This window comes from Mustela nivalis (assembly GCF_964662115.1).
Source record: "Mustela nivalis genome assembly, chromosome: 12".
Classification (NCBI taxonomy): Eukaryota; Metazoa; Chordata; class Mammalia; order Carnivora; family Mustelidae; genus Mustela; species Mustela nivalis.
Genome location: NC_139031.1, coordinates 56,874,305 through 56,886,895, shown reverse-complemented (window position 1 = coordinate 56,886,895; position 12,591 = coordinate 56,874,305). Strand labels below are relative to the sequence as shown.

Genomic DNA, 12,591 nt, shown 5'->3' with positions numbered 1-12,591 from the left:
TGGAAATGAAGCCACCTGGAGGTCCTGAGCTTAAAAGAAATGTCTCACCACTGGCTTTCTCCCACTGCCCCTTTACAGACTGCGATGAAACTCTAGCTCATAGACCTTTCAGAGGGGCACAGGAAAAGGCGGAAGTTACTTAGGCACCATTGTTCTGTGTCCAAACTAATACCTGACCCAACACGTGGCTTGACCTGTAGCAGAGCTGCTATAAAAAATGTAATTCTCCTTTAACCCCTCCATGTAAATCATTAGAAAGCTTTCCTCTACTGATTTAAACAAATTTGGTCTTTGACCTCTACAGTCAGAATTGGCCTCAACAACTCTTTCAGATGGTTGTCCTATTGACTGTTTGATGTATGTCAACTGCCATAAAACGCAATGCTGTTTCACCACAGGTCTTCAAATAACGGCTCATATGTCCAAAGTCATAGTAGCAGTCTCCTTATTCCAAGTAGAGCAGTAGCATGAAATACTGCAGATTAATGAAATAATGCATTTTTTTGTATCAAGCTTTGGTATCGAATGCAGCTGTGATTTGCGCTATTGTTCAACCAGCTGCAACACCTGTCAACACGTTTCCTACAGAACTTCAAAAAGCTTGCAACAAATGTGAAATGCTTGGAGAGGTTCTCATGTTTATAAGTAAGTTTTCCTGGGCCTGTGACTTTTGGTATTTAACAACCAGAACAGTACCATAGTTAATAAAACAATCAGTTGCTTAACGATCTATCTGAAAACATTCAAATCTGATGATTTGAGATACCACATAAAACCCAAGAAATTATATTTTTTCATTTTTCTGGGGGGAAAAAAAGGCTAAACATTTTGAACACTCTCTAAATAAAACCTAAACTCTAAAATTAAAGCAAGATTTTAAACGATATTTTCACAATTTCTTTAAGCATTAAATTTTTTTCAAGGAGTTCCCGCTGATTGATATATGTACGTGTATGTATAAATATGTACAGTAAAATGTATCAATACTGACATATAACTATTGTTTATTATCTTATAATAAATTATAGTATAAAATAATGATTATAAATAACATACTAAATATGTAAAATTACATATATTTATGTAATATAAATATTTATAGTTATAAATTCATATCTTGAAATTGAAATGAATTTCAACATCTTTTGGTAAACAATGTTTAATAAACTGTAATACAGGAAGATATTGTACTGAATATAGTATTAGAATGTTTTGGTACTTAATAGTTCAAAAAATTTTTTTATTTAATTGAGACCAACTGGCCTCATTGCTTCTTATAAACTTTGCAATATATATTCAATAAAAAGGAATAAAAGTGAACAGATGTTTCTCCTTAAAGAAGGCAGACAAAGATTTTTCTTACACAATAAATCAGTTGCTAGTGGATTTCCAGGACATTTCTTCAGGCTAACTACTTAGGTATAAACTTAAAAAAAAAAAAAAAGAGTTACCTCTGTGTGGATCCAAAATTGGTAGAGAAGATTGAACTGAAGATGAACAGCATATACTGAAGGTGGTATGAAGAGGGCCAGGGGAGAGTAGAATATCTGAAAAATCAAAAAATTTAAAATTTATACATATAATTCTCAATATAAAATACACTTTTACTATGGTTCAACTTATGAGTATAAACTTCATGAATATACCTTATTCTTTGGTAAATATACCTTACCCTGTATATTTTATTCCCATATTTGACTTTGCAATGTTAATTTTCCATGTGGTGATAAAGTTACAGACATATTGGAACTAAGTCCTCCAGACTTTTAGTTTGTATTTAATATTGTCTAATTAAAATAGCATATGTGGTATGTTGTTTCCTTAATCTTGAAAAGGCTGGATGTGTTTCCTGGAAGTAAAGAGGTTTTTCTTATACACACAAATAATCACTTTAAGTTTTAAAAAAAGAAGAAGAAGAAAGAAAAGAAAGAAAAAAAAATTTAAAAAAAGGAGCATAAGCCTTTATACCACAACAGCTCCTAAAAACTGTATTATGACCTAGCATGCTTAGTAATAAAATTAAATTACAATTAAAAAAGTAACTTGGTATACAATTATAACAAGAGAATAGGATACATTTTCTCTTTTAACCATATTTTTATTTGGCTGATTGAGAGCACGAGATGCCCTAAATTTTTCAGAGTCAGTAAGGAAGAAGCTATGATACGATGCCATAGTGGAAACAAATTTTAAAGGTCCGTATTTCCTAACAGACGGAAATGCCTCTGCCTTGGAAAAACAACTTGTGCTTAAACCGCAGAACTGGTTAGAACCAACTAATAAACACAAACTGCTGTGTTTTCCTAATGACTTTGATCTCCAAGAGTGATTTTATGTTGTAAGAAAACATTTCATTAAATGAAATGCTAAACAAACAAATAAGAATGAAAGGACTCTCACTTCATACTTTGTATTTTATAGAATTAGTATTTCTAAAAAACTAGTTCTTTTAAAAACATTTCTTCTGAATATTAAATTTTATTTCTAAATTATTGTTAAAGCTTTTGTTCTTAGTTCAATATCATTTCAACTATGTTTAGTTGTGATGATGTATTTGAAATTGGACATTTACATAAACCCTTCTAGTTTTTGTTTTGAATCTTAAGTCATGAAAAATCTCAACTGTCATCACAAGCAAGATCAGTTTTATTATTTATAAATGTATTATTCAGCAATGGATTGGATTAGTGAGCAACCAAAGAACACTGGGCTCTTTTTCAAAGACATTCATTTGAAGTTTTAGTTCTACTACAGAATTTCTCCATGATGTTCACAGGGTTCTTAAACTTCTCTAGGCTTTAGTTTTCTCAAATGAGTGGTGAAGGAGAAAACCATGTGAAACTTAGCCATCATTCTGGTTCCAAAAGATCTGTGATACTATTTTGAATTTTTAAAAAAGATTTATTTATTTATTTATTTTAGAGAAAGAGAGAGGGAGAGACCAAGCAGCGAGGGTGGGGAGGGGCAGAGGGTGAAAAGCAGACTCCACTGAGAGCAGAGCCTGATGCAAGACTAGATCTCATTACCCTGAGATCGTGACCTGAGCCTGAATCAAGAGTCAGTGTTTACCTGACTGAGCCACCCAAGCGCCCCTATTTTTATTTTTTAAAATATATTCCAATAGCTCTCTTACAACAGGTTAATAAAAAAAAAGTACTTGAAACATATATATACCTTATGATAAAAGCATTTTAAGTTAAGGAATATTCTGGAATCTTTAAGATGTGAATAAAAATATAAAACAACTTATCTTGGATGCTTAAATAGTTTTATTTGGAAAGAAATCACATACTACATGAATATTTATATTTCATTATAATTCCCCAAAGTGTGGAGAAATAGTCCTTTCAGATAATAACCACTGTTAAGGGAAAGCGGTTCTATGCTCAACTAAGTTGTGAAGTAATGACTTAAACAACTGAAGTTTTCTTCTCAGAAATTCTTAGAGCCTTTACAATGCTAATATGACTCACAAGGGTGGTAGCCCATCAAATACTTCCTTCATGAGTTTCCCATAGGATTAGTTTTCCTAAAAACAGGCTTGATAAATCAATGTCCGAAATCTTACAAATCAGTAAATATAATTAGCAAAAAACTGAAAAATGAACTCAGCATGAATTTCAAAAAAGGAAACTTCTAGTAAGAAATAAATATATTGGTCAGGGAATAAGTCTCATGAACTATGTGAAAGTTATATTCTTATGATTAATACAGTACCTTAAAAAAATCTAATGATACAACCAAGCTTCTAATTTCTAGAATGAAAAGCAGTTTAGCAAAGGTTTGGGTCTGAAAATTCTCGCTCATCTTCTCTACCTCACATCTTCACATTTCCAAATTCTCTGCAGTTTTTAAAGCCAACTTAAGGGTCTGTTCCATCATAAAGCCAGAAATGGTACTACTTTGGGAGAAGAAATTTCTTCTTCCTTAAAGTTTAAAACTCTCAATATCTGGGTCAGGGGACATTACACTGCTTACTAAATATAACCATTTCTGCTATGCATTCAACTCATGTCATTCTGATTCCAAAGCTCTTTAGCTTTAAATTTGACTGTCTACCCTAGGTTATTTTGTTACCTTTCAAAAGACGTCATGCATAACCGGTTCACAAAGGAAAAAAATCACCCAGGATAGGTTTAGAGGTGACCTTAGGCTAATGGATAGAAGATGTATGGGTTTTATTCTGCTCATCAAGTGAATGGCGCAGCCAGGGCTTGTGTGAAGGGGACTATCAAGCAGGACATTCAGTGGAAGTGTCTCAGCCTTGCTGAAAGTGCTGGAGAGTGTGCCAAGAGATTGGTTTGAACTATGGGATTCATGGACAGAGGGGACGGAGACTGTGAAGCCCCTCGACATGACTACAACAAAGTATAAGCTTGTGTGCATGGTGACGTTTTCTGAAGAAACCATCTATAGCTTTCATTAGTCTCTAGTGGGTCTATGACTCACCATAGCCAAACAACAGCAAAAACAAAGATTAAATTAGATTTCGGTCAAAACCAAGAGAGGAGACTTTTAATGCCATTCTGAGAAGACTAGATTTATCCTAGGCTGTGAGAGAGTGGTTAAACATTTTTTTTTAAACTTATGAGAAATATAAAAATAGGTTTGAAATCTATTTCACTAGCCCAGTGAAAAACTGCATACATTTAAGCATAGAAGTAGCCATGGGGATACAGAGGCAGGACATGCACCAGGAATCTAAGGCTTTGTTAACTATTCAAACAGAGGACATGAGAGGGACAGAGGAGTATCAGAAGACACCCAGATTTGAAGGCTTGTATGCTGGGTGATGTTCACTAAGACGGCAGACGGGAGGAAGAAGAGGTTTATAAAGTTTAACCTAGAGAATGCTGTGTTAGAGTCCTTGAGGTATATCTCAAGGAAGCTGTTGAGTAAGAATATACGTCATGCAAATATCGACTGGACTGAAAAATGACACTGGATTTGTAGGTTTGGATGAGAGGAACAGTGTGCCTGAAATCCAGACCTCACTAAGTTTAAAAATCACTCAAAAGAGTTGTTGAAATAGAGGTAGGAATTACTTCTCTTTTTGTAAGAAGAAGGAAGGAGAGAGTTGGGGGTTTTCCTTCAATAGAACATATGGATGGGGAAGAAGATTTCTTTTTTTTTTTTTTATGTGAAAAAAAGAATACATTTTTGGTGTATTCAGAAAGAGCCAGTTAAAAGGAAGAGGGACAGGGTGCCTGGGTGGCTCAGTCAGTTAAGGGTCTGCCTTCAGCTCAGGTCATGATCCCAGGGTCCCGGCATCGAGTCCTGCATCAGGCTCCCTGCTTGGTAGAGAGCCTGCTTCTCCCTCTCCCTCTGCATGCCTCTCTGCCTACTTGTACTCTCTATCTCTCTGTCAAATAAATAAAATCTTAAAAAAAAAAAAAAAGGAAGAGGGACAGATGTCAAGAGTAGCTGGTCACTGAGGATGAGGATTGCTGGGGGGTGGGTGGAGAAGGATAGGGTGGTGGGGTTATGGACATTGGGGAGGGTATATGCTACGGTGAGTGCTGTGAAGTGTGTAAGCCTGATGATTCACAGACTTGTACCCCTGGGTTAAATAATACAGTATATGTTAGGGGGAAAAAAAAAAAAGAGTAGCTAGTCACAGTCCAAGGAACTAAAGAGCAGTGTCACCAGTTTAAGAATAAGATCTGCAGAAAAGAGGTGAACATTTTCATAAAACTAGAGACAAGAAAGTGTGTGCACCTGTGACTTCACTAACCTTAATGATATATCTGAAAAGAAAGCAGAGAAAGGGAAAACCAGAAAAACTCATATTCTCTGAAGTTTTAAATACGTTCATTGGCTGAAAGCAAGGAGCATGAGTAGAGAAGAGCCCTTGAGCAGACTGCAGAATTCTGGAAGGTCTTCTCCCAGGTAGGGAGGACAGCGTGGTGAACAGCACTGACCCCTCGGCTCCATCTGGAAGCCATACATGGAGGGGCAACAAGCTGCCAGCTGCTGCTGCAGGGAGCCCACAGAGCTCACAAGCTGGCTGTGGGAAGGAAGTAGGTAGGTGACCGGATTCCAGCACAGCTTGGGGATTTCAGGGCAGATGCAACAGAAGGCAGTGGGCTTTTTTCCAGAGTCAAAGAAATGATGCACTTCAGGTTGGACAGAGTAGGAAATAAAGCTGTAAGTAAGGTATGACAAACTTCGGAAAAGCAGCAGTCGAGAGGGGAGAGCCGTCCACAAGTAAGCTGCAAAGCAAATTGGTTCAAGTTAAGTGTCTAATTACTTTGAATGAAATGGGAAAATAAAATTGAGCTTCAGGATTCATGTCTATCTTATTTTAATAAAATAGTTTAACACTACTAGTATTTGTACTTCTATGATTCTCATTTATTTTTATAATGTTGCTTTAGAGAAAAAAAAATTTCCTTCATAGTTGAGGAACTAAAGATGAAATCATCAAGCACACCGTCCCACATTCCTAAAGTCTACACAATCTATCATGACATAGAACCAGATCTTGTGATCACAGGTAGAATGTACTTATTATCTCTATCCTTAAAACACATCTACATAAATTGTATGTTTGGAATAAGTGCTTGTGTTTCTACTTAAGAAGTCCTTATTTTAACTAACCTAGGCCCGGCCTTCTGTTCCCATTTCTATGATTTTATCCATTTTCCCCTTTGTTCATTCCACCTGCTTATACATCCTATATTCTAGCCTTACTCAAACTTTATGCATTGAATATGTTTCCCCAGAAGATATGTGGGGCCTTATCCCCTAGTACCTCAGAACTTTTCAGTGAATTTATTTGGAAACAGATTCTTCAGGAGGTAATCAAGGTAAAATGAAGTAATTAGGGTGAGCTCTAATTCAAAATGACAGGTTTCCTTATAAACGGGGGAAATCTGGATACAGAGGCAGATAGACACACAGGAAAAATAGCACATGAAGATAACGGCAGAGATCGGTGTCATGTATCTACAAGCCAACAACTCCAAAAATCGCCAGCAAACCATCAAAGGTTAGAAGAGAGGCATGGAACAGATCCTGCCTCACAGCTTTCAGGAGGAACCAACCCTACCCTCATATCCAATTTCTAGCCTCCAGAACTATGAGGCAATATGTTTCTAAGACCCAGTCTTTGGCACTTTGTTATGGCAGTTCTGGGAAACTAAAACACATGCCATACACTTTATTTGCAATTCCCTGAGTTTATTATACCTCCCCCCCCCCCAGAATTTTGTATTTTCAAAGACGTGCTCCTCCACATAATATTCCATTTACAACCCCATTCTTGGCAAAATTTTATTCTTCTTACAGATTGCGCTTAAGCATTTCTTCTGTGATGCTCTCCTTCACCCACCATGGTTCCCAAAGCAGAGGCTTCTCTCCAAAACCTTAACAACTTGTATTTATAATGGCTGTTGACTTACTGGAATCCCACCAGGGAAAGCAAGCACCTTAAGAACAAACCTCATGTCCTTCATATCTCCTACCTGTGCCATCATGACCAGCTCTGCCAATCAAGACTGTATATGGAAAACAAAGAAATGAATGGATGCATGTCTCAAAATAAGAATAATTATATGTAAAGAGAGTGGAATATTTCAGCCAGTTTTCTTATTTAAGTAGAAAGAAGATAATGCTGTCCTATGTAGAGCTCTTTACTATGAATCTTTTTATTTGTCCTTCAGCATAAAAACTACAAATGACTATCTCCAAAGTCATTTGTAGTTTTTATGCTGAAGGACAAATAAAAAGATTCATAGTAAAGAGCCTGTTCTTCCAGAAGATAGCATTGAAAGTGCCACATTACACTTCTGTGGGATTTCTGTTAGTGGCACTTGGGAATTGTTTTAGTTAAGTCATTTTAGACATAACAGAAATAAGTGTTTTGTGGTTTATCTAGGAATAATACAGAAAATATTACTGTTATTTTTGGTGAAAAAGATCAATTTTGTATAGTTTATTTCAACTTAAATAAAATGTGAATTTTGTTTAAAAAAAAAAACTACAAATGACTATCAAATTTCTGTAAAATGAAACACCAAATATCAAAGGATAATTTTTTATTTTTATCAAATCTTAAATTGATTTTAGTACACCACAGAATAATTCCATTTTCCTGATGCACGCTAGAATCACGGCTCAGACTAGTCAAGATACAAACAAGCGAAGGACTTCATTTATTTAATATGTGGACATGAACTTTGTCTTATATGCTGTCTTGAATGGTGGTTGATGGTGGCGAGAAATGCCTTGGAGTTCTGAGGCAAAGTCCTGAGAGATGTTTTGTTTCTTTTCTGCATGGGGAGCTCAGGGCATGCTTTCCATCTGTGACATAAGAGTTATGAGAATTTTATCCCCAATGTATTTGACTGCAGTACATCAAAGTTGTTAGTTTCTGTGTCTTTATTTGTTCACATTTGTCTTTGTGTAATTCCAACTCCCACATATTGAAAGACAGTCTTTGCTTATGTAGTTTGGCAGAAAGTACTATGTAATAAAAGATTTGAGATTTCGCTAAAGGTTCCTCTGAAGTCTTATATGTAATATAAAAACAATATTACACATGTGAGTCATACTTGATATAGTCCAAAGAATTTCCACACTTGTCATTTAAGGTAATTTTCAAAATAATAATATAAAAAGGCAGAGCAAATATTAATTATCCCATTTCATGTACAAAATCACTGAGATACAAACATTAATCAATTGATTCAGAGTGGCAAAGCTACTTAATAACTGAGCTATCTGGGATTCAGACTTCCTTATTTCTGGTAAATTGTTCCCTCATGTTTCTTAAATGTAATCAGTATGTATTTTTAAATTACTATGCTCAAAAATAATATCACCATATATTTACAGGTTCCCTAACTTGTGGTAAGAAAAGTTTTCATAAATTGATATTATAACTGTATTTCATTCCTCTGATGGTGGAAAAATGTACCTCTTAGACTACTAATATACCATAAACACATTTTATAAATTCTTATAACATTGATTATAACACTAACCTAAAAAGCAAAACAATTTTAAAGATTGAGATACACTACAGAGCTAAAAATAAATTAGCCAATCTATTTACTTAAGCTAAGTGCATGTATCATTAATTTTCATGCTTTTAAGAGAAATACTCAGCTTACTAAATGTAGAGATCACTCTTTCCTATTCTATAGCTTCATATATGAAACAAATATGCCAAAATAGATTTTATTCAAAAAGATAAATAAGTTACTTACATATGCTATAATTTTTGGAGATATTTTAAATAAAAAAACACTCACATGAATGACAGATTTAAATTATTTCACATACTGGACTTAGACTACTTAACGTAGAAAAGTGACATCCATAATGTCAAATATATGACATCCATAAAACTTTAAAATTTCTTTCAGTTTATGTACTATACCTTTATTAAGCACTGACTGCATCAGGCACTTTGGAGATACTAGTGAAAAATATCTTTTAAAGTTTACAGGCTGGCATGAAAAGCAATAATGCAAATAATAAATACTATAATAGTGATATGCAAGGTTTTTATGGGATTAAAAAAAAAAAAAGCAACCTAGGCAAAGTTGGAAAGCATCTGTAGAGATGAATGAATTGAGTCTTGAAGGATTTAACACTCAAGCGAGCAATAATTTTCCTGGCAGAGGTCACTGGATATGCAATGGCATAACAAGACATTATAACATAGTAGATTTAAGGAACTGAAAATTGTTACTTGAAGATGAGGAGACAGTGGGAGACTGTGGGAGATGAGACTGGGGACACAAGAGGGACCAGGTTTTGACCACCTCTGAATGTGGTAGGGAGTCTATGAAATTCCTTTCTCAAAGCTATAGAGCAATTCAGCTTGTTCAGAGCCAGCATTGTGGAAAGGGAACAGTGAGTGATGGGTGGAGGAATTAAGAATGGAGAAAAAAGAGTTACTTCAGAACTATTGTAAAATAGTACTGCCTGAGGGCATCTCAGTGGCTTAATTGGTTGAATGTCTGACTCTTGCTTTTGGCTCAGGTCATGATCTCGGGGTTGTGGGACTGAGCCCCACACACGGCTCAGGGCTGGGTGCAGAGTCTGCTTGGGATTCTCCATCTCCCCTCCCTCTGCCCCTCCCTCAGCTCGTGTTCTCGAAACAAACAAACAAACAAATAAATAAATAAATAAAATCCTTAAGCAAATAAAATAGTACTGGCTGAATCACTGTTCTCTAGGATGCTTTAGGCGTCCCTGAAATTAATGACTACAGTTGTTAGTTCTAAGTGGCTTTGTTTGGTTGGTTTTGGTTTTTTAGAGTTGTTATACCATCCACCATGGCTCTGGGAAAATATAGGTATGTACACGTAGTTATATTTTTTAATAAATATTTTTGTAATAGTTTCATATTTGTAAAAGAGTTTCAAAGACAGCCACTCGGGAAAATAGCTTGAAGGTTCCTCAAAAAGTTGAAAATAGAGCTACTGTATGACCCAGCAATTGCTCTATTGGGTATTTACCCTGAAGATACAACTGTAGTGATCCGAAGAGGCAGCAATGTCCACAATAGCCAAACTATGGAAAGAACCTAGATGTCCATCAACAGATGAATGGATCAAGAATATGTGATATATATATATATATATATATATATATATAATGGAATACTATGCAGCCATCAAAAGAAATGAAACCTTGCCATTTGCAATGATGTAGATGGAACCAGAGGGTATTATGCTAAGCGAAATAAGTCAAACAGAGAAAAACAATTATCATATGATCTTTCTGATATGAGGAATTTGAGAGGCAGGGCAGGGGGTAGTGGGATTAGGTAAGGAAAAAAATGAAGAAAGATGGGATCGGGAGGGAGACAAACCATGTCTCACAAAACAAACTGAGGGCTGCTGGGTTATGGACATTGGGGAAGGTATGTACTATGGTAAGTGCTGGGAAATGTGTAAGCCTTAGAATTCACAGACCTGTAACCCTGGAGCAAATAATACATTGTATGTTAGTAAAAATAATTTTTTAAAAAGAGTTGCAAAGATAGTACAGAGTAGCTACATACTCTCTACGCAGTCTCTCTTATTAACATTTTATTATACTGAATTGCCAAAACTAAGAAACAAATTGGTACATTACTATTAACTAAACTCCACTAATCTTCACACTTTATTTAGATTTCACTAGCTTTTTTCCCCCTAATGTTCTTTTTCTGGTTTTGGATCCCACCCAGGATGCATCATTACATAGTCTCAGATCCTTTTCTGATCTGTGACAGTTTTCTCAGATGTCCCTTGTGTTGTTTCATTTCATACTTTTGAGGAGTACTAGGTTAGGTATTTTGTAGAATTGTTAATTTTATCTGAGATTATGTTTGCCAAGTTTCTCCATTCTGAAGTTATCTCCCATGCCCACCTCACCCTTCGTCTATTTTTCCTTTTGGTGTGTGTGTTTTGTTTGTTTTTATCTGAATATAGTTGACACACAGTGTTGTATTAGTTTCAAGTATACAGCTTACTGATTTGACAAGTTTATACATTATGCTATGGTTATCACAAGTGTCGTTAACATCTGTCCCATTACATCACTATTATCTCTTATACATTCTCTATTCTTTGTACAGGAGTTATTCAGTATAGTCTACAATCAAAGGGCTGGGTAAGGGGGGCATTAAGCATTATTTTCTGGGGCAGGGAAGTATCTACAAATGTTACCTGGAATTTTTATGGAATTCTTCAAAGGAATTTATCTCCTATATATTTGTCCCTATTTACTTAGTTATTCAATCATCTATCTACATCAGTATGGACTTGTTTCAAAGATATTTATTTTATACTTTGGATTATAACTTCACACTGTGTTACATATTCTGTTGTTCAAATTGTTCCAGATTTTGGCCATTAAGAATTCCTTCAAGTTAGATCTTGTAACCCTTTGACATACCCCATTCTATTATTTTCTCACACTTCTCTAGCTATGCTTTGAATATAAACTATAGCATTCAGGTATTTTATCTGAAATAAAGCTGGAAGAAAATGAAATGTTAATCTTGACACTGTTATATATAACAGGAGATATATATATATCTCCATGGATCTAGACTCACTTTATTTTTTGGAGAGACTATGATGTTTAAGACTGAAGTACCATGCAAAACCACCTATTTCAGTATATATCACTTAAAATGATACTCCATCCATTGCAGTTCTTTTAGGATGAGTAATGTTAAACCTAAGGTTAAAACTGGCTTTAAAGAAAGTGCACAAAAGTATGGTTAGAGATTCTTTAAAGCTGAATTCTCATCTTACCTACTTCAAATGACAGGTTTGCTACCCTAATTTTCATAGTAATATCAAAGAAAAACACTTTGAGATTAATTATGCTTTTCATTTTACAAATTAATTTTCTCTTCAAAGACATGTATTATTTGTTCTAAGATATACTGTTACCTAACTACCAAGTTATATACCTTACCTATGAGCACTAATGAAAAGAATCTTAAAAATGACTCAAAGAAGGAAAAAAAAAAGGCTCAAAGAAAATGAAAAAACCTGATGATGTTCTTTGATTTTAATGTCCAGAAAGACCTAGACCTATTACAGATTGCTAACCATCACAGACACTTAAACCACCTAT

The 12,591-nt window shown here is 35.0% G+C and overlaps 1 protein-coding gene across 2 annotated transcripts in view; it reads right to left on the bottom strand.

Annotated features, from left to right (window-relative positions):
• Nucleotides 1-12,591, bottom strand: part of AGMO (alkylglycerol monooxygenase) — a 356,760-nt gene that overhangs the window by 207,718 nt on the left and 136,451 nt on the right. For both annotated transcript variants that reach the window (XM_082693027.1, XM_082693028.1), the window contains exon 5: nucleotides 1,452-1,547. In XM_082693027.1, the coding sequence (XP_082549153.1) occupies nucleotides 1,452-1,547 (96 nt within the window). The remainder of the gene's footprint in view (nucleotides 1-1,451; nucleotides 1,548-12,591) is intronic.